Source organism: Heliconius melpomene, unplaced genomic scaffold, assembly GCF_056956725.1.
Source record: "Heliconius melpomene rosina isolate 202511_hmr_F unplaced genomic scaffold, ASM5695672v1 ptg000039l, whole genome shotgun sequence".
Taxonomy (NCBI): Eukaryota; Metazoa; Arthropoda; class Insecta; order Lepidoptera; family Nymphalidae; genus Heliconius; species Heliconius melpomene.
The window spans coordinates 319,004-342,434 of record NW_028181858.1 but is presented as its reverse complement, the minus strand read 5'-3'; the positions used below and the strand labels follow the sequence as shown (position 1 = coordinate 342,434).

Here is a 23,431-nt window from a genome sequence, read left to right as displayed (position 1 = left end):
CTACACGTGAGAAAGGCGGGGAGCCCGCGGCGACCTGGGTGATAATAGTCACCACCCCGGTGTTGTCGGCTACCCAGTTGTCTCTGTCGGGAACGCTGTAGGGCTCCGAAACAACCGCCACCTGGATAGACCACTGCGCCAGGCTTTGGACCAATAAGTCCTGGGCCCTAGCACAGTGGTTAATGTTCGCATGCAACACACGGAGAGCCATTATTGGTCTTCCATGTGTTGCACCTCCTCAGGCCCAGCTGGGATATTAGACCTGGCCGATGTTGCCGGCACTCGTCTGCGCTTTCCACCGTTATTGGTGCTAGCCTTTCCACAGGCAGCATTCCCCAACATGTGATTAGCGGGCCTTTGCGCCGCCTCACACACCGGACAATGAGGCTCTGCCGAACACGATCTCTGCTGATGCCCGGTCTGGCCACACTGGAAACACTGTTTGCTGCGGTCCACCTGGCTACTGCACTTCGCAGCCATGTGGCCCACTTCATGGCAATGGAAACAACGTTGCGCACGGGGCATCAATAGCCTCACTCCAGCAGAGACGAAGCCAACAAGTAGTCTCGCCCCGCTAATCTTCTGCGCTGCGCCGACAGGACATCGGACCCATACTGTTCCTAGACCGGCCCGGTCCTGTCGGATCTCTCCGACTTTTATATTACCCGCAGCACAGCCGGAAACTCGGCTTATTGCCGCCGTCATGTCCTCAGCAGTGGCGGAGTCATCGAGGCCAAACACCCTCAATTCCGCACATTTCACTGGCCTCGACACCTGGACCTCTTCGGGGCTGAGAACCCCACGCAACTTCTCAGCTAGCGCATCCGCCTTCTCAGCAGTGTTGGCGCCAGGCATTCTAACGCCTAGCATTCTAGAGCCAGTAGACGCAACACGGAATCTCAGGTCCTCTATACCCAGGTCTTCCAACTTTATACTTTCCTTGACCCGGGTAAGGACATCGCTATACGACATCTTGTCGGCGACGGCTGGCTGCAACTTAATCGTCACAACTTGCGATCTAGGACGACGCAACTTTGGCTCCTTTTGCGCTTTAGCCTTTTGCGCTTTCGGCTTAGGAGCTGGCTTTCTCTTCTTGGCCCCCTTCCGGGCTACTACAGTCCAGCCCTCAGACATATCAGCCGGAGCGGGTGGCAGAGGTCGAGGCTCAGTAGATGCGGTCATCACCGGGCCTTTCTTCTTCTTGGCCTTTTTAGACCTTTGCTCCTTTGGTGCCGGATTAGCCGGCGCCATCAGAGTGGATGCGACAGGGTCCACTTGCGCCTGCTTTGGGCTATCCACCTTGCGCTTGTCCGCCGCTAGCGGAGGTCGCAGATTTCTCTCCGGTGGTAGCCGATCTTTAAAGGCTTCCAGCCTGGTGGAGACCATAGTGCCCACTATGTCCTCCACAGCAATAGACTCCGTGGGAGTGGGTCGCAAGTCCGATGCTCTAGACCGCTCCAACTCCGCTCTCAAAAGGGCAAACTCCTTCCGCAACTCCACCAACTCCGACTGCAGTCGCGAGTTTGTTGCCTTGAGGATATCCACTTCCTCTGATGCCGTCCTCTTTGCCAGAGTATTAACGGCAGAAGAGATAACTCCGGCAGCGTCTTTAAGGGCCCTAGTAAATGTGCCCTTCAGATTCCCCGACTTACAGGCGACTCTATTGATTATAGCCAAGCTATCAGATACTTGGCTACGCAAGTCGGAGACCATGTGCTCCTCACCGCAAAGTTCCAGGGGCACATCCGAGAGCCTAGAACTTGTTCTAGTTTGTATCGCCGCGGAGATTTCAGCAACTTCCTCCTCCGCCCTCAGCCGGCGCTCCTCGCGCTTGGCATCGTTTAGCGCCTTCTTTCCAGCAGCTAACCCTATATTCTCATCAGGAATATTTGGTACGACCACGACTCCCTCTGGCCGAAGCAACCTTCGCTTTCGGCTTGTCTCTGTCTCCCCATCCGCATCCGAGGATTCAGAGTTACTCTTCCTGTGATGGCGCCTCTTTCTGTCCTTTCGGAACTGCGCTTTAGCCCCCTCGATAGCATTGGAGCCGTTCGACCCAACAGACATCACGCCATCGGCGTCTGACTCGGAAGCCGCACAGAAACGGCCTCGCGACGAAAGTGACGACCTGGACCTATCTCTTATAATAGAGGCAACCTCCTCATGGTCCAGACGCTCTAACACGACTCGCGCATCCTTCAACCCCCCTCCTATTGGCACAAGTGCCGGACTTTTGCCCCTTTCGAGCAAAGTACTCCCTACGCCTTTCTCGGGCACAACTACTACTCCGCCCATCTCGGGCAACAACAGATCACCGCCCTCCTCGGGCCTCCCTACGTCATCATTTTGGGTTTTTAAGTTAACATTTTCCATTTTGTTCCCACGAGTGTGGGGGAAAAACGGTCCATCCGAGCAGTGCCCCCTGTACTCGGATACGCCTATTACGCCAGGGTGTCGGCCGGTACCCTGGCGGGACCAGCAGTAGCGACTGATCTCCCCATCAGCCATGAACCCCTCGCGCTGCTTCGCCGCTTGGGTTGGGGCAATTTTTTATAACACTGATTTTTTTATAACACTAATTTTTTATAACTGTAATAAATTTAATATATAAAAATTTAATATACTAATTTTATCATTATTTCTAATTTTTCACTGTTATAAATTATATTTTTATAAAAATTTAAATATAATTTTAAATTTTATTTTTTCTTATTAAAATTTTTTATAATAAATTTTATTTTATAAACAATATAAATTTTAAAAATTTTAAATTTAATTTAATATACATATATATATATATATATATATATATATTAAATTAAATGGTAAAATAATTAAAATTAAAATAGATAAAACTAAAGCAATTACACCTCCTAATTTATTAGGAATTGATCGTAAAATTGCATAAGCAAATAAAAAATATCATTCTGGTTGAATATGAATTGGGGTAATTAAAGGATTAGCTGGAATAAAATTATCAGGATCTCCTAATAAATATGGATTTGTTAAAGTTAATAAAGATAAAAAAAAAAATAATACAATAAATCCAATTAAATCTTTAAAAGTAAAAAATGGGTGAAATGGAATTTTATCTAAATTTCTATTAATTCCTAAAGGGTTATTAGATCCAGTTTGGTGAAGAAATAATAAATGAATTATAGTTAATATTAAAATAATAAATGGAAATAAGAAATGAAATGTATAAAATCGAGTTAAAGTTATGTCTGTGAACTTAGCAGAGCATTGTCCAGCAGATCAAAAAAAAAATGGAGTTCTCTTCGCATGCACCTGAGTTCTATAGTTCCTTATAGGTTTTATAAATAGTTCTGTCGTTTTTACCCCTGAAAAAGTTATGTAAAAAAATGATCTGCTAACTTCCCTTAGCAGATCATTTTTTTGCAAATAAAAATCGGGGCGAGATCTGCACTCATAGGGATGAATAAAATAGTTCCTGATAATTTTTAACAATAGTTCTGTTAATTTCACGAAGAAAAAAATTTTTAAACAGAAAAAAAGAACGTTCGTTTCGAAAATAGTTCGAAAGGTAAAGTAATTTTTAAAATTAATAAAATGATACTCAGACGCAAGAACTCTTATTTTACAATAAAATATAAGTAGTTCTACGATATTTAGCCTGAAAGAAAACCAGAACTCTGAAAAAACTGCCAGCAGAGCATAGTTTAATGTATGAAATATTGAAAAATGTCCATTTCAACTCTTCATATGTAAAAGTACTAAATAATTTATTTCTGAATGTGCTCAAACACGAGAACTCTTGTATTTCTAACAGAATATGAGTTGTTCTATTATACAAAGTCAATTACAAAACTAGAACTCCTGTAAAAATGCCAGCAGAGCATAGTTGAAGATTGAACTTGTTGAAAAATATCAAATTTGTTGAGATGCAAAAATATTTTTTAAAAATATTAATATCTTGCTCAGAAGCGAGAACTCTTTATTTTACTATAGAATATAGGTAGTTCTACGATATTTAGCCTGAATAAAAACCAGAACTCTGATAAAACTGCCAGCAGAGCATAGTTGATTGTATGAAATATTGAAAAATGTCCATTTCAACTCTTCATATGTAAAAGTACTAAATAATTTATTTCTGAATGTGCTCAAACACGAGAACTCTTGTATTTCTAACAGAATATGAGTTGTTCTATAATAAAAAGCCAATTACAAAACTATAACTCCTGTAAAAATGCCAGCAGAGCATAGTAGAAAATTCGATTTGTTGAAAAATATCAAATTAACTAGTTGCGAAGAAAAATATTTTTTAAAAATATGAATATCTTGCTCAGAAGCAAGAACTCTTCATTTTTCAACAAAATACAGGTAGTTCTACGATATTTAGCCTAAAAGAAAACCAGAACTCTGAAAAAACTGCCAGCAGAGCATAGTTGATTGTATGAAATATTGAAAAATGTCCATTTCAACTCTTCATATGTAAAAGTACTAAATAATTTATTTTTGAATGTGCTCAAACACGAGAACTCTTGTATTTCTAACAGAATATGAGTTGTTCTATTATACAAAGCCAATTACAAAACTAGAACTCCTGTAAAAATGCCAGCAGAGCATAGTTGAAGATTGAACTTGTTGAAAAATATCAAATTAATTTGTTGAGATGCAAAAATATTTTTTAAAAATATTAATATCTTGCTCAGAAGCGAGAACTCTTCATTTTTCAACATAATACAGGTAGTTCTACGATATTTAGCCTAAAAGAAAACCAGAACTCTGAAAAAACTGCCAGCAGAGCATAGTTGATTGTATGAAATATTGAAAAATGTCCATTTCAACTCTTCATATGTAAAAGTACTGAATAATTTTCTATTTTAATGTGCTCAGACTCGGGAACTCTTTGATTTCTACTAGAATATGAGTAGTTCTATTATAAAAAGAAAATCATAAAACTAGAACTCCTGTAAAAATGCCAGCAGAGCATAGTTGAAAATTGGATTTCTTGAAAAATATCAAATTAACATGTTGCGACGAAAAATATTTTTTTAAAATATTAATATCTAGCTCAGAAGCAAGAACTCTTCATTTTTCAATAGAATATAAGTAGTTCTATGATATTTAGCCTTAAAAAAAACTAGAACTCTGAAAAAACTGCCAGCAGAGCATAGTTGATTGTATGAAATATTGAAAAATGTCCATTTCAACTCTTCATATGTAAAAGTACTGAATAATTTTCTATTTTAATGTGCTCAGACTCGGGAACTCTTTAATTTCTAACAGAATATGAGAATTTCTACTATAAAAAGCCAATTACAAAACTAGAACTCCTGTAAAAATGCCAGCAGAGCATACCTTAATATTCAATTTGTCGAAAAATATCAAGTTAATTTGTAGCGAAGAAAAATATTTTTTAAAAATATTAATATCTTGCTCAGAAGCGAGAACTCTTCATTTTTCAATAGAATATAAGTCTTTCTACGATATTTAGCCTGAAAGAAAACCAGAACTCTGAAAAAACTGCCAGCAGAGCATAGTTGAACATGTGAAATGTAGAAAGATGACAAATTCAACTATTCATATGTACAAGTAGTAAATATTTTTTTCAGAGTTCTGTATTTGTTGCAGGCTAAATATCATAGAACTATTTGTATTCTATTGAAAAATGAAGACTTCTCGCTTCTGAGCACGATTTTAATATTTTAAAAAAATATTTCTGCGTTTCAGATAAGAAATTTGATATTTTTCGACAAATTGAATATTCAGGTATGCTCTGCTGGCAGTTTTTTCAGAGTTCTGGTTTTCATTCAGGCTAAATATCGTAGAACTACCTATATTCTATAGTAAAATAAAGAGTTCTCGCTTTTGAGAATGATATTTATATTTTAAAAAAATATTTTTCTTCGCAACAAGTTAATTTGATATTTTTCAACAAATTCAATCTTCAACTATGCTCTGCTGGCATTTTTACAGGAGTTTTAGTTTTGTAATTGGCTTTGTATAATAGAATATTTCATATTTTATTATAAATCCAAGAGTTCCCGTGTCGGAACACTTTCAAAAAAAAATATTTAGTACTTTAACATATGTAGAGTTAAAATTGTCATTTTTCTACATTTCATACAATCAACTATGCTCTGCTGGCAGTTTTTTCAGAGTTCTGGTTTTCTTTTAGGCTAAATATCGTAGAACTGCCTGTATTCTGTTGAAAAATGAAGAGTTCTCGCTTCTGAGCAAGATATTCATATTTTTAAAAAATATTTTTCGTCGCAACAAGTTAATTTGATATTTTTCAACAAATCGAATTTTCTACTATGCTCTGCTGGCATTTTTACAGGAGTTATAGTTTTGTAATTGGCTTTTTATTATAGAACAACTCATATTCTGTTAGAAATACAAGAGTTCTCGTGTTTGAGCACATTCAGAAATAAATTATTTAGTACTTTTACATATGAAGAGTTGAAATGGACATTTTTCAATATTTCATACAATCAACTATGCTCTGCTGGCAGTTTTTTCAGAGTTCTGGTTTTCTTTTAGGCTAAATATCGTAGAACTACCTGTATTCTGTTGAAAAATGAAGAGTTCTCGCTTCTGAGTAAGATATTCATATTTTTAAAAAATATTTTTCTTCGCAACAAGTTAATTTGATATTTTTCAACAAATCGAATTTTCTACTATGCTCTGCTGGAATTTTTACAGGAGTTCTAGTTTTGTAATTGGCTTTGTATAATAGAATAACTCATATTCTGTTAGAAATCCAAGAGTTCTCGTGTTTGAGCACATTCAGAAATAAATTATTTAGTACTTTTACATATGAAGAGTTGAAATGGACATTTTTCAATATTTCATACAATCAACTATGCTCTGCTGGCAGTTTTTTCAGAGTTCTGGTTTTCTTTTAGGCTAAATATCGTAGAACTACCTGTATTCTGTTGAAAAATGAAGAGTTCTCGCTTCTGAGCAAGATATTCATATTTTTAAAAAATATTTTTCTTCGCAACAAGTTAATTTGATATTTTTCAACAAATCGAATTTTCTACTATGCTCTGCTGGAATTTTTACAGGAGTTCTAGTTTTGTAATTGGCTTTGTATAATAGAATAACTCTTATTCTATTAGAAATATAAGAGTTCCCGTGTCGGAACACTTTCAAAAAAAAAATTTAGTACTTTAACATATGTAGAGTTAAAATTGTCATTTTTCTACATTTCATACAATCAACTATGCTCTGCTGGCAGTTTTTTCAAAGTTCTGGTTTTCATTCAGGCTAAATATCGTAGAACTACCTATATTCTATAGTAAAATAAAGAGTTCTCGCTTTTGAGAATGATATTTATATTTTTAAAAAATATTTTTCTTCGCAACAAGTTAATTTGATATTTTTCAACAAATTCAATCTTCAACTATGCTCTGCTGGCATTTTTACAGGAGTTTTAGTTTTGTAATTGGCTTTGTATAATAGAATATTTCATATTTTATTATAAATCCAAGAGTTCCCGTGTCGGAACACTTTCAAAAAAAAATATTTAGTACTTTAACATATGTAGAGTTAAAATTGTCATTTTTCTACATTTCATACAATCAACTATGCTCTGCTGGCAGTTTTTTCAGAGTTCTGGTTTTCTTTTAGGCTAAATATCGTAGAACTGCCTGTATTCTGTTGAAAAATGAAGAGTTCTCGCTTCTGAGCAAGATATTCATATTTTTAAAAAATATTTTTCGTCGCAACAAGTTAATTTGATATTTTTCAACAAATCGAATTTTCTACTATGCTCTGCTGGCATTTTTACAGGAGTTATAGTTTTGTAATTGGCTTTTTATTATAGAACAACTCATATTCTGTTAGAAATACAAGAGTTCTCGTGTTTGAGCACATTCAGAAATAAATTATTTAGTACTTTTACATATGAAGAGTTGAAATGGACATTTTTCAATATTTCATACAATCAACTATGCTCTGCTGGCAGTTTTTTCAGAGTTCTGGTTTTCTTTTAGGCTAAATATCGTAGAACTACCTGTATTCTGTTGAAAAATGAAGAGTTCTCGCTTCTGAGTAAGATATTCATATTTTTAAAAAATATTTTTCTTCGCAACAAGTTAATTTGATATTTTTCAACAAATCGAATTTTCTACTATGCTCTGCTGGAATTTTTACAGGAGTTCTAGTTTTGTAATTGGCTTTGTATAATAGAATAACTCTTATTCTATTAGAAATATAAGAGTTCCCGTGTCGGAACACTTTCAAAAAAAAAATTTAGTACTTTAACATATGTAGAGTTAAAATTGTCATTTTTCTACATTTCATACAATCAACTATGCTCTGCTGGCAGTTTTTTCAGAGTTCTGGTTTTCATTCAGGCTAAATATCGTAGAACTACCTATATTCTATAGTAAAATAAAGAGTTCTCGCTTTTGAGAATGATATTTATATTTTAAAAAAATATTTTTCTTCGCAACAAGTTAATTTGATATTTTTCAACAAATTCAATCTTCAACTATGCTCTGCTGGAATTTTTACAGGAGTTCTAGTTTTATACTTGGCTTTTTATAATAGAATAACTCATATTCTGTTAGAAATCCAAGAGTTCCCGTGTCGGAACACTTTCAAAAAAAAATATTTAGTACTTTAACATATGTAGAGTTAAAATTGTCATTTTTCTACATTTCATACAATCAACTATGCTCTGCTGGCAGTTTTTTCAGAGTTCTGGTTTTTATTCAGGCTAAATATCGTAGAACTACCTATATTCTATAGTAAAATAAAGAGTTCTCGCTTTTGAGAATGATATTTATATTTTTAAAAAATATTTTTGCATCTCAACAAATTAATTTGATATTTTTCAACAAATTCAATCTTCAACTATGCTCTGCTGGCATTTTTACAGGAGTTCTAGTTTTGTAATTGGCTTTGTATAATAGAATAACTCGTATTCTGTTAGAAATCCAAGAGTTCCCGTGTCTGAACATTTCAAAAAAAAATATTTAGTACTTTTACATATGAAGACTTAAAATAGACATTTTTCAATATTTCATACATTAAACTATGCTATGCTGGCAGTTTTTTCAGAGTTCTGGTTTTCTTTCAGGCTAAATATCGTAGAACTACTTATATTTTATTGTAAAATAAAGAGTTCTCGCGTCTGAGTATCATTTTATTAATTTTAAAAATTACTTTACCTTTCGAACTATTTTCGAAACGAACGTTCTTTTTTTCTGTTTAAAAATTTTTTTCTTCGTGAAATTAACAGAACTATTGTTAAAAGTTATCAGGAACTATTTTATTCATCCCTATGAGTGCAGATCTCGCCCCGATTTTTATTTGCAAAAAAATGATCTGCTAAGGGAAGTTAGCAGATCATTTTTATACATAACTTTTTCAGGGGTAAAAACGACAGAACTATTTATAAAACCTATCAGGAACTATAGAACTCAGGTGCATGCGAAGAGAACTCCATTTTTTTTTTGATCTGCTGGACAATGCTCTGCTAAGTTCACAGACATGTTAAAGTTGCATTATCAACAGCAAATCCTCCTCAAATTCAATTTACTAATATATTTCCTAAATATGGAATTGCAGATAATAAATTAGTAATTACTGTAGCCCCTCAAAAAGATATTTGACCTCAAGGTAAAACATAACCTATAAAAGCTGTAGCTATTAGTAAAAATAAAATAATTACTCCCACTAGTCAAGTTAATTTTAAATTGAAAGATTCATAATAAATTCCTCGTCCAATATGTAAATAAATACAAATAAAAAAAAAAGATGCTCCATTAGCGTGTAAAGTACGAATTAATCATCCATAGTTAACATTTCGACAAATATAATTTACTCTATAAAAAGAAATATCAATATTTGCTGAGTAATATATAGTTAAAAATAATCCTGTAATAATTTGAATTATTAAACATAAAGCTAATAAAGATCCAAAATTTCATCATGAAGAAATATTAGATGGAGAAGGTAAATCAATTAAAGATCCATTAATAATTTTTATAATAGGATGAATTTTTCGAATTGGTTTAAATAAACTTATCATTAGTGATTAAAATTATATAATTGAACGTAAAGGTCCAAAAAAAATATTTGTAATTTTTACTACTGCAATAAGAGTAATAAATAGGTAAATAATTAATATTATTATTAAAAAATAAGTTTGTTCATTATATAATTTTGTTAAATTAAAATTATATTCATTATTTGAAAATATAAATAAATTAAAAAAAATTAATATTTCATCATTAAAATATAAATTTATTCAAAATAAATTATTTTTAAAATAAAATGATAATATAAATAAAAAAATAATTCTTAATAGTATTAAAATTTTATTAAAGATTGAAATTTTAAATAATTCATTAGAAGCAATTCTTGAAACATAAATGAATAGAACTAATAAACCCCCTAAAAAAATTAAGAATAAAATATATGAGAATCAATAAGTATTGATTATTATTCCAGATAAAATACAAGTTAATAAAGTTTGAATTAAAATAAATAATCCTATTGATAAAGGGTTATTAGTAAAAAATATAAAAAAAGAAATAAATATAATTAAATTAGATAAAAAAATTTTTATAATTTCAAAGAATAGTTTTTTTAAAAATAATAATTTTGGAGATTATAGATAAAGATAATCTTTTTCTTTGAAGTTTTTAAAGAAAAATCTTATTTTTGGTTTACAAGACCAAAGTTTTTTTTTAAACTATAAAAACAAATGATAAATATAAGTTTAATTATTATTATATTTTTTATTGGAAATATAATTTTTGTTTCAAAACAAAAACATTTATTAATTGTTTTAATAAGATTAGAATTTATTGTTTTAAGAATTTTTTTTTTATATTATTATATTTAATAATAGTTGATTATAATATATATATGCTAATGGTTTTTTTAGTTTTTTCAGTTTGTGAAGGGGCTTTAGGTTTATCAATTTTAGTTTCAATAATTCGAACTCATGGGAATGATTATTTTCAAAGTTTTAATTTAATTTAATGATAAAATATTTAATAATAATAATTTTTATAATACCAATATGTTTAAAATATAATATATTTTGAATGGTTCAGTTTATATTTATATTTATAATGTTTATATTTATAAATATAAGAGTTTCTATTATAATTTTTTTTAATTTAAGTTATATATTAGGTTGTGATATAATTTCATATGGGTTAATTTTATTAAGAATCTGAATTACATTTTTAATAATTATAGCTAGAGAAAGATTAAATAAAAATAATTTTTTTAAAAATTTATTTTTATTTAATATTATTTTTTTAATATTAATATTATATTTAACTTTTAGAACTATAAATTTATTTTTATTTTATTTATTTTTTGAGGGAAGATTAATTCCTACTTTAATATTAATTATTGGATGAGGGTATCAACCTGAGCGAATTCAAGCTGGTATATATCTTTTATTTTATACATTATTTGCTTCTTTACCTTTATTAATAGGAATTTTTTATATTTATAAGGAAATAAATTTTATAATTATATATATAATAAAATTTTATGATTATAATTTAATTATATTATATTTAAGATTAATTTTTGCTTTTTTAGTAAAAATACCTATATATTTTGTTCATTTATGATTACCAAAAGCTCATGTTGAAGCTCCTATTTCTGGCTCAATAATTTTAGCTGCAATTATATTAAAGTTAGGGGGATATGGATTATTACGAATATTAATAATTTTACAAAAAATAAATTTAAGATGAAGATATATTTGAGTAGTAATAAGATTAATTGGAGGATTTTTTATTAGATTAAAATGTTTTTGTCAAATTGATATAAAATCTTTAATTGCTTATTCTTCTGTAGCTCATATAAGATTAGTAATTGGGGGATTAATAACAATAAATTATTGAGGATTTTTAGGTTCTTATATTTTAATAATTGGTCATGGATTATGTTCTTCTGGAATATTTTGTTTATCTAATATTAATTATGAACGATTAAATAGACGAAGAATATTTATTAATAAAGGGATAATAAATTTTATACCTTCAATAAGATTGTGATGATTTTTATTAATATCTTCAAATATAGCAGCTCCTCCATCATTAAATTTAATAGGAGAAATTAGTTTAATTAATAGATTAGTTAGATGATCTTGGTGAAGAATAATTATACTTATAATAATTTCTTTTTTTAGAGCTGGATATAGATTATACTTATATTCTTTTACTCAACATGGAAAGTATAATATAAGAATTTATAGATTTTATAGAGGAACTTCTCGAGAATATTTAATATTAATATTGCACTGATTACCATTAAATATTTTAGTTATAAAAATTGATTATAGAATAATTTGATTTTACTTAAATAATTTAATAAAAATATTGATTTGTGGAGTCAAAAATATGATATTTATCATCATTTTAAGTTATTAAAAAATATTCTATTTGTCTTATTAGTTTTTTTTTTATTTTTTTTTATATTAATTAATTTTTTTATAGTAATTTATTTTATTATAAATAATTTAGTAATTTTTTTTGAGTGAGAGATTATTTCTTTTAATTCTATAAGAATTGTTATATCAATTTTATTAGATTGAATATCATTATTATTTATAATATTTGTTTCTTTAATTTCTTCTTCAGTTATTTATTATAGAAAAAGATATATAAGATCAGAATTAAATTTAAATCGATTTATTTATTTAGTTTTAATATTTGTTTTTTCAATAATTTTGTTAATTATTAGACCAAATATAATTAGAATTTTATTAGGGTGAGATGGTTTAGGATTAGTTTCATATTGTTTAGTAATTTATTATCAAAATATGAAGTCTTATAATGCTGGAATATTAACAGCATTATCTAATCGAATTGGTGATGTAATAATTTTATTATTGATTTCATGAATAATAAATTATGGAAGTTGAAATTATATTTTTTATTTAAATTTAATAATACATGATTTTTCAATAAAATTTATTGGTTTATTAATTATTATTGCTGCTATAACAAAAAGAGCTCAAATTCCATTTAGTTCATGATTACCTGCTGCAATAGCAGCACCTACTCCTGTTTCTGCTTTAGTTCATTCTTCTACATTAGTAACAGCTGGGGTTTATTTATTAATTCGTTTTAATAATTTATTAGTTGAAATAATTTTTTTAAAAATTTTATTATTATTATCTTCTTTAACAATATTAATAGCAGGAATTTGTGCTAATTATGAGTTTGATTTAAAAAAAATTATTGCTTTATCAACATTAAGACAATTAGGTTTAATAATAAGAATTTTAAGAATAGGATTTAATGATTTAGCTTTTTATTATTTATTAACTCATGCTATATTTAAGGCTTTATTATTTATATGTGCTGGGGTAATTATTCATATAATAAATGATAATCAGGATATTCGAATAATAGGGGGAATTAGAATTTATATTCCAATAACTTCTTTATGTTTAAATATTTCAAATTTAGCTTTATGTGGAATTCCATTTTTAGCAGGTTTTTATTCTAAGGATATTATTTTAGAAATAGTAAGAATAAGAAATTTAAATATATTGATTTTTTTTTTATATTATTTTTCAACTGGATTAACAATATTTTACACTATTCGTTTATTAATATATTTAATAATTAATGATTTTAATTTATTATCAATTTATAATTTATATGATGAGGATTATACTATATTAAAAAGTATAATTATTTTATTATTTATAAGATTAGTTTCGGGGAGAATATTAAGATGAATAATTTTTTGTTATCCTTATATAATTTATTTGCCTTTTAATTTAAAAATAATAGTTATTTATGTGACTTTATTTGGTTTATTATTAGGTTATTTAATTAGAAACATAAAAATTTATTCATTAAATAATTTTTTATGTTTTTATGAATTAAGATATTTTTATGTTATAATATGATTTTTACCAAATTTATCTACATATGGGATAAATTATTTTTATTTAAAAATGGGGCAAATATTATATAAAAATATTGATTTAGGTTGAAGAGAAATATATAGAGGACAAGGATTATTTTATATTATAAAAAATAATTCTATTATTTATTATATTTATCAAATAAATAATTTTAAAATTTATTTATTTAGATTTATTTTATGAATAATATTTATATTTATTTTTTTAATAATTTAATTTAAATAGCTTAAATAAAGAGTATAATATTGAAGATATTAAGGTGATTAAAAAATCTTTAAATAAGAATTTATTTATAAAAAAAAATTTTTTATTTTTACAATGAAAATGTAATGTTTTAATAAACTATATAAATTAAATTAAAAGAAATATTAATGATAATAAATCACTAAAAATTAAGTTAGCAGCTTAATTATAATATATTTCTAATTGGAATTTTTATTCAATTTTATCATTAACAGTGATATACCTCTTTTTGGTTTCAATTAATAAATAAGGAGTTATTAACTCTATCTTTTAAGTCGAAATTAAATGCAAATTGCTTCTTATTTAAGATAAATTGAATAAAATTCAATATTTTTTGAATGCAAATCAAATGTTTAATTAAACTATAATCCTAATTTGATCAATTTAGTATATTTTGATTTCATTCATGATAAATTCCTAATAATAGTATTAAAATAAAAAAAAAACTTATTTTAAATCAAGATAAAAAATTTACTAAATAAAATGTTGGGATAATTGGAAAAATTAATGCAATTTCTACATCAAAAATTAAAAAAATTATTGTGATTAAAAAGAAATGTAAAGAAAATGGAATTCGAGCTAAAGATTTAGGGTCAAATCCACATTCAAATGGTGAACATTTTTCTCGGTCTAGAATTGATTTTTTTGAGATTAATAATGAAATTAATATGAAAATATTAGCAATTGTTATTATGATAAAAGATATTATTAATATTAATATAATTATTTATATTAAAATTATTAAACTTTTTGATTGGAAGTCAAATATACTAAATATATTATATAAATAATTAATTTAAAATTTAAAATAATTAATTAAATTAAAATCATTTTACTAAACCAGTTACTAAGGTTATTACTCCAATAGCTCCTGTTAAGGGTCAAGGTCTATAGTCAACTAAGTGATAGGGATGATTATGATTAGACATTAATTTACTTCTCTAGAATAAAGAGTTCTTAAAATAGAAATTACATAAGATTGAATAATTGCTACGGCAATTCAAGAATTAATAATAAAATTTGAACAATAATTAAAATAATTAATAAATAATTAAGTATATTAATACCTGTATTACTTAATAAAGTTAAAAGTAAATGACCTGCAATTATATTAGCTGTTAATCGAACTGCTAAAGTTCCAGGTCGAATAATATTACTAATAGTTTCAATTAGTACTATAAAAGGTATTAAAATAGTTGGTGTTCCCTGAGGAATTATATGAATAAATATATGTTGTGTATTATTTAATCATTATAAATCTTAATCATAATGTTAAAGATAATGAAATTGATATATTAAGATGACTTGTTCTAGTAAAAATATATGGGAATAAACCTAAAAAAATATTAAATAAAATAAAAAAGAATAATGAAATAAAAATAAAAGTTGATCCATTAATTCTATTTGGTTCTAATAAAGTTTTAAATTCATTATGAAGCTTATTAGAAATAAAATTTCATAATAAATAATGACGATTAGGAAAAAATCAGAAAGATAAAGGAATAAATAATAATCCAATAAATGTTCTAATTCAATTAAATGGGAAATTAAATAAATTTGTTGAAGGATCAAAAATTGAAAAAAGATTATTTATCATTTTCAAAAAAATTTTTTGAAATTATTTTTCTTATTTTTTTAAAAATTAAAATTATTTTTATAATTAAAAATAAAATAATTTATAATTATAAAACTAATAAAAATAGAAATAAAAAATAATAATGAAATTATTCAATTGATAGGTATTATTTGAGGAATAAAAGAATATTACAAAAAGTAATAATTTAAATTTGACATATTTATGTTATTTATTAACTAATTCTTTATCATTAGAAGTAAATGCTAATTCACTATAAAATGGTTTAAGAGACCAGTACTTGCTTTCAGTCATCTAATGAATAATTATTAATTCAATTAATAAAGTTTTTTATAGGGATTCTTTCAATAACAATAGGTACAAAACTATGATTTGCCCCACAAATTTCAGAACATTGACCATAATAAATTCCAGGACGATTAATAAAAAATCTAGTTTGATTTAATCGTCCTGGATTAGCGTCAATTTTTACTCCTAATGATGGAATTGTTCAAGAGTGAATTACATCTGTAGCTGTAACTAAAATACGAATTTGATTATTTATAGGTAAAATAATTCGATAATCAACATCTAAAAGTCGAAAATTATTTAAATTTTCATTAGATTGAATGAAAAATATATGAATCAAATTTATAGCGGTTGAGATGTGATACCACTATTTAATATGATCTTATTTATTTTACACTAAATGAGTAAAATTAAAAATCCAAATTTTGTGGAGAAATTGTCCAAATTTATTTAACTCACAGATACGTGAAGAGAAAATAATCACAGAAGGAAATAAAGAAATTTAAATAAATACCAATAGAAAATACAAGCTAAACTAGCACGTAATGGCAAGAAGTTAAGGTTGAGAATTGAATGCAAGCTAAGAGAGCAATGGATACACAAGTGAATGTCGCAAGCGATTCTAGCCGACTCTTTAAACGTGGCGATACTGGCTAGCAGCAAACACGCATAGCAAAAAAACTCGGAACAGGTTTGAATTGTTCCAATGCGCTGCGTGCGGATGATTCTAGTAAATGTAATAATATTAATTTTGAATAAGTAATGTTCCCTACAGTACTCCCCCCCAGAGACCTGGTTAAGGGCGATAGTAGTCTGGAAACTTGACTCTTCTTCCGCTTCTCGTCCGCTTCTCAAGTGTCTGCTCCACGTCAGATTGAGAGATAGCCTTTGGTGCTGTTATTATCCTCTTTGATGCAGGAACGGCCTCTCTCGTAACATATGCGGGCTTGATCCTGTCCACACTAACGTTATTAGGCTTACCACATATGTCTATTTTGAAATATTTAGGAGTCCTCTTGAGAACCTTGTATGGGCCTGCATAAGGTGGTTCCAGTGGTTTGCGGACGTGGTCCTGCCGTAAAAAAACATGTGTTGTCTCTGCAAGGTCAGCTGGCATATAAAAAGGATCTGTCCTATGCCATGACGTGGGCTTCGGTGAGAGTCGTGCCATACCAGCACGAAGACGAGTGACCAGATTTGTGATATCTGCTGTCCTGTAATCCTCCGAGGGTGCAAGAAATTGCCCTGGAAGTCGAAGGGGCTCCCCGTAGACCAGCTCAGCCGCTGAAGCCTGAATATCATCCTTCCAAGCGCTACGGATGCCCAGCAGCACTAAGGGAAGTGCTTCCGTCCAGGTCGAAGAGGGATGGCACATGATAGCTGCCTTCAGCTGACGATGGAGTCTCTCGATCAAGCCGTTGGAAGCTGGATGATACGAAGTAGTCGTAAAGTGATGTGCACCAACCATGGCTGATAGTGCCTTGAAGAGATGCGACTCGAATTGCCGACCCCTATCGGTTGTAATTCGAAGAGGGCAACCAAATCTTGCTATCCAACCAGAGAGAAGAGCGGCAGCACAGGAATCAGCTGTGATGTCCTTAAGTGGGAATGCCTCAGGCCATCGTGTGAAACGGTCGATGACAGTAAGGCAATATCTGAAATCAGACGAAATAGTTAAAGGTCCGACGATGTCGAGGTGGATGTGTGCAAACCTCGATGTAGGAGTTGGAATTGAGGATAAGGGAGCAAGGGTATGACGGTGAACTTTGCTCTTTTGACAAAGTACACACTCTCGTGTCCACTCTCTACAGTCTTTGCGAATCCCTGGCCATACGAATCTCTGTGTAACCAGCCGCACTGTAGCTGTCCTACCAGGATGGCTCAAGCTGTGTGAAGTTTCAAAAACTTGTCGGCGAAACTTCTCAGTAATGAACGGGCGCGGAGAAGACATTGATACGTCACAGTATAACTTCTGGTTACAGTGTGGCAAATCTACCTTAACCAGTTTTAACGATGAGCCTTTTTGAAGCAGACCTAGCAGTTCAGGATCAGTATCTTGAGCAAGTGCTAGAGCCTGGTAATCGATAGATCGACTCACCTCTTCCAGTCGTGACAGAGTATCAGCCACTACGTTCAAACGTCCTGGTAAGTATTGAATAATAGTTGTGAACTGAGAAATATAATCAAAGTACCGATATTGGCGCGGTGAGCATTTCTCCCTGTTAATGTTGAATGCATATGTGAGAGGTTTATGATCCGTGTGAATCACGAAGTTTCGAGCCTCAACCATGTGTCGAAAATATTTAATGGCTTCATAAATGGCTAACAGTTCTCTGTCGTAAGGACTATACTTCTTCTGCGCAGATGTTAATTTTTTAGAAAAGAAACCAAGAGGTTGCCATACGTTATTAACACGTTGTTGAAGAACTGCTCCAATTCCGACATCAGAAGCATCAGTGGCAATAGCTAGCTCTGCAGAAGGATCTGGGTGAGCCAGTAATGTGGCTTGAGATAAACAAGTCTTACATTTTTGAAAGGCTTCCATCATCTCCGGCGTCATAGTGATCGGCTTAGCTCCTTTCATCTTAGGTCCTAGAAGCGCAGCATCTAATGGTGCTTGGATATTTGCGGCATCGGGAATAAAACGCCGATAAAAATTGAACATACCGAGGAAACGTCGTAATTCCTTAGCAGTTTTCGGCACACTGCACTCCTCTATGCTCTTTACGTTCGTCTCTAAAGGTTGAGTCCCAGAACCTGACACTAGGTAACCAAGAAATTTTACCTGTCGCTGCCCGAAGACACACTTGGATGTGTTTATCAAAACACCATACTCTTTGAGCCTGGTGAAGAGTAGTCTGATGTGGCGCTGATGTTGTTCTTCAGAACTGGAAAATACCAAAATGTCGTCTAAGTAACCAAAACAAAAGTCATCAAAATCACGTAGCACTTCGTCCATGAACCTCTGAAAGGTTTGTGCTGCATTGCGCAGTCCGTAGGTCATGTACGGGAACTCGAAAAGTCCAAAAGGAGTTATAATGGCTGTTTTGTGGATATCATTGACGTGTACTGGTATTTGATTGTACGCCTTGACTAGATCGATAGTTGAAAATACTGTACAACCAGAGAGTTGGTAGGAAAAATCCTGGATATGGCGTATCGGATACCTGTCAGGTACTGTGCGAGCATTGAGTGCTCTGTAATCACCACATGGTCTCCATCCGTCGTCCTTCTTCTTAACTAAGTGCAGAGCGGACGACCACGAACTGTTAGAGGAGCGGGCAGTTCCCTGTGACAGCATATCGTCAAATTCTTTTTTGGCTGCTTTCAGTCTAACTGGGTCTAAACGACGAGGTCTACTGGTAACCGGTGGTCCGAGAATGGTTTTGATGTAATGCACGGTATTATGCTTAGGTAAGGAAGACGTACCTGATGGTCTCGTTACCTCTGGAAACTCATGAAGCAGCTGATGATATTTTGATTCTCCCGAAATGGCTTTGACTGACGCAAGGTCATCGGAGATATTTTCTTTTATTGCTTGCACTGACAGAGTGGTATTTCCATCGACGAGTCGCTGACATCTGCAATCTACAAGAAGATTGTAAAATATCAAAAAATCTACGCCGATAATGGGCTTTGAAACATCAGCGATGGTAAATTTCCAGGTGAAAGTACGCTTTAGTCCTAGGTCTAAGTGTAACAATGTAGGACCGTAAGTATGAATGACTGTACCGTTCGCCGCCATGAGTTCATACTTTGTCTTGGTACAGGGCGCCTTGGTAGCCAACCGTGGAAAAACGCAGAGATCCGAGCCAGTATCAATGAGGAAAAGCATTTTTGAAATACGGTCGGTAATGAAAAGACGGCCTGTAGGTAAAGGGCAGACGTTGGCCGCTACTTCCGGCTGCCCAGAGAGTTTTCCGACTCTCCGTAACTACATGGCTGCACACATTTTTTAGCATTTGAACCAAATTTAAAATGGTACCAACATTTTTGCTGGGTAGTCGACTTCCTGCGATGTCTGGAATGGCTCCGGGAACGCTCTTTAAATTTTGATGAGACCGAGTTGTGACGTACGTGGGTCGAGAGTTCCGATACCTGCTTGGTCAGGAGTTGGATCTGCTTGGCCATTTCTTCCAACATGGAGGATGCAGGGGGTGTGGCCATCGCAGATGTGCTTGCGACCTGTGGTGATGAGGGTGCTATCTCATGCACTTTGTCTGCCAGGTCAGCTAATTTTTCGATAGGCAGATCAGGCTGTGAAGCTATAACTGTTTGAATGTTTTGTGGTAACCTACTCGACCATAATGTTTTTAAAAAATCCTTGGGGACAGATGAACCCGCAAGATCTTGCATGTATCGCAGAAACTGTGATGGCTTGCGATCACCTAGCTGCTCGTGCCTCAGCAACTGCATCACTTTCTTTTCTTGAGACGCAGACAATCTTTTAATCAGTTGCGTTTTAAGAGTGATGTATTTATCCGTCTCGGGAGGAGAAATGATAATATCCTTCACCTCGACAGCAAATTGATTATCTAACTGAGCGGCAACGTAATAAAATTTTGTAGTATCACTTGTTATATTAGATAAAGCAAACTGACCTTCAATTTGTGAAAACCAAAGGGCTGGTTCTTCCGGCCAGAATGGTGGAATACGCACGCCAATTCTGCACACGTTGGATGTAGTCGCGTCCTCCATCTTGTATCAGAGGTCACTTGCCAAGGTCGTTAAAATGGCCTCCTGCCGTTTTAAATCTTCTTGCCAGCAGTAAGCGTAGGTATTTATTGTAGTGCTCACCAATTTAGGGGTCACCAATATAGCGGTTGAGATGTGATACCACTATTTAATATGATCTTATTTATTTTACACTAAATGAGTAAAATTAAAAATCCAAATTTTGTGGAGAAATTGTCCAAATTTATTTAACTCACAGATACGTGAAGAGAAAATAATCACAGAAGGAAATAAAGAAATTTAAATAAATACCAATAGAAAATACAAGCTAAACTAGCACGTAATACGATTATGATACGATTCTAGCCGACTCTTTAAACGTGGCGATGCTGGCTAGCAGCCTACGACAGGCATAGCAAAAAAACTCGGAACAGGTTTGAATTGTTCCAATGCGCTGCGTGCGGATGATTCTAGTAAATGTAATAATATTAATTTTGAATAAGTTATGTTCCCTACAAATTCAATGTTATTAAAATCAGAATATTCATATCTTCAATATCATTGATGTCCAATTGATTTTAATGTAATTAAAGGATTATTAAGTTCATCTATAAATTAATTTATAACAAAAACAAAAACCGACTTCTAACAACGAACTAAAAAGTGAAAAATAATTTTACAAAGATTTTATTATTTTGAAGTCGGTGTCAAGCTAATGCTAATACAACACCTTTACTACAATATCTAATTACTAAGCCTGTTTGTTCTACTGAGCACCGATCACTTTTTAGTTCGTTGTTAGAAGTCGGTTTTTGTTTTTGTTAAAAAATAATTTATTTTACGATTTTAAGTGATGGGTAGATCTTAAAATGATGCTTCTTGAACGAGTGGTGATGGTGGTGGTAGTGGTTGTCAACGAGTGGTTGTGAATGTCCCATGTAAAACTTCATTTAATTAGGGTTTATTTTTGCGCAAAGTAACATTTTGGTATATTGACAAGAACATACATAAAAAGTATTCGGGCGAATTGGGAATCTCCCTTTTTTGAAGTTGGTTGAAAATGAGAACATTCTCTTTTTTGAGGTTGATTGAAAAGAAATGTAACGATCAGGAATCTCACTTCTGACATCGAGTTAAAAAGTTTTTGCTTTTAACTATTACAGTATAATCAATTTTTTACCAAAAAAAACAAACTTTCTCAAATTTCACCGGATTCCATAATCGGAATCTAGCCAAACTTTCACCAAATTATCCTTGAAGTGTATCCTTTCAAATAAAATAAGAATCATCAAAATCAGTTTGCGCGACATTAAGTTATGCGTCTATTTGTCGCGCACATACCTAATGCAAATTTAAGACTTATGTGATTTTCTCATGGATACCATTGTCAGACATGAACCAAAAAAAAATGGGACCATTCGGGAAGCTTCACCTTTCAAATAAAAAAAAAATATCAAAATCGGTTCACCCAGTCAAAAGTTATGAGGTAACAAACATAAAAAAAAATAATAAAAAAAAAAATACAGTCGAATTGATAACCTCCTTTTCTTACAGAAGTCGGTTAAAAATATATAACAATCGTAATGATGGAAGTGCAATAAAAATTAAAGTAATAGCTGGTAAAATAGTTCAAATTAATTCAATTATTTGACCCTCTAATAAAAATCGATTAATATAATTATTGAAAAATAAATTTATTATTAAATATGCTACTAAAATTGTAATTATAATTAAAATAATTAATGTATGGTCATGAAAAAAAATAATTTGTTCTATTAATGGAGAAGCTCTATTTTGGTAATTTAAATTAGATCAGGTTGCCATTTCTAAAAAAAGGATATTCCTTTATAAATGGGGTTTAAATCCATTACATATAATCTGCCATATTAGAAATTTCTTAAAATAGGAAGTTCATTATAAGAATGTTCAGAAGGAGGTAAATTTTGATATCATTCAATAGAGGATGGTATATTTAATGAAAATAGGATTATTCGTTGATTAATTATTGATTCTCAAATAATAATAATAATTAAAATTATGGAAAATAATGAAATATATGAACCAAATGAAGAAATAATAGGCCTAGTGTCCGGGGAACCGGCAAGCCAGGCACGCACTGAGGAGGTGCGGGTAGCCGCAATGGAGTTGTGGGAAACTCGGCTGGCAACGCCAACTGCCGGCCTGAGGACGATCGAGGCTGTTCGTCCAGTGTTCCGCCAGTGGTTAGCGCGGCGTCACGGCGTCCTAACCTTCCGCATGACACAGGTGCTCACGGGGCATGGCTGCTTCGGGGGTTACTTGTGTCGAATCGCCGGGAGGGAGACCGACGCTCGCTGCCACCACTGCGACGACTGCCTCGATGAGACGGCCCAGCACACGTTGGAGGTGTGCTCAGCCTGGGCATCTCAACGTCGCGCTTTGCGCGACGTCATAGGGGACGACCTTTCCCTGCCGGCCGTGGTCAAGGCTATGGCCGGCAGCGAGACGTCGTGGGATGCGGTCTCATCCTTCTGCGAGGCAGTGGTGCTCGAGAAGGAGTCGGCGGAACGGGCGAGGGAGGCTTTTGCCGAAGTCGCCATCCGCCGTAAGAGACCGGGTCGCCGGAGGGCGGCACACGATCGCCGCCTTCCGCCCTAATGTGCTAGAGGGCGGTCAGCTTGGGGAAGCTGACCGCCTACCAACCTGGCCCGAGTAGGCACGCACAGGTTGCTCCCGCGCGCTACTCCGAGCAGGCCGTCGAG

General features: G+C 32.2%; 2 protein-coding genes across 2 annotated transcripts; both read right to left on the bottom strand.

Annotated features, from left to right (window-relative positions):
* Positions 1 to 210: 210 nt before the first annotated feature.
* LOC146526636 (uncharacterized) lies at positions 211 to 2,373 on the bottom strand. The gene has a single exon (XM_085206927.1). It carries the CDS (start codon positions 2,371 to 2,373, stop codon positions 211 to 213), a length of 2,163 nt encoding a protein of 720 aa, XP_085063053.1.
* Positions 2,374 to 19,910: 17,537 nt separating this feature from the next.
* LOC146526635 (uncharacterized) lies at positions 19,911 to 20,714 on the bottom strand. Its single transcript, XM_085206926.1, has one exon. The coding sequence runs from the start codon at positions 20,712 to 20,714 to the stop codon at positions 19,911 to 19,913; it is 804 nt and encodes a 267-aa protein (XP_085063052.1).
* Between the last annotated feature and the right edge of the window lie 2,717 nt (positions 20,715 to 23,431).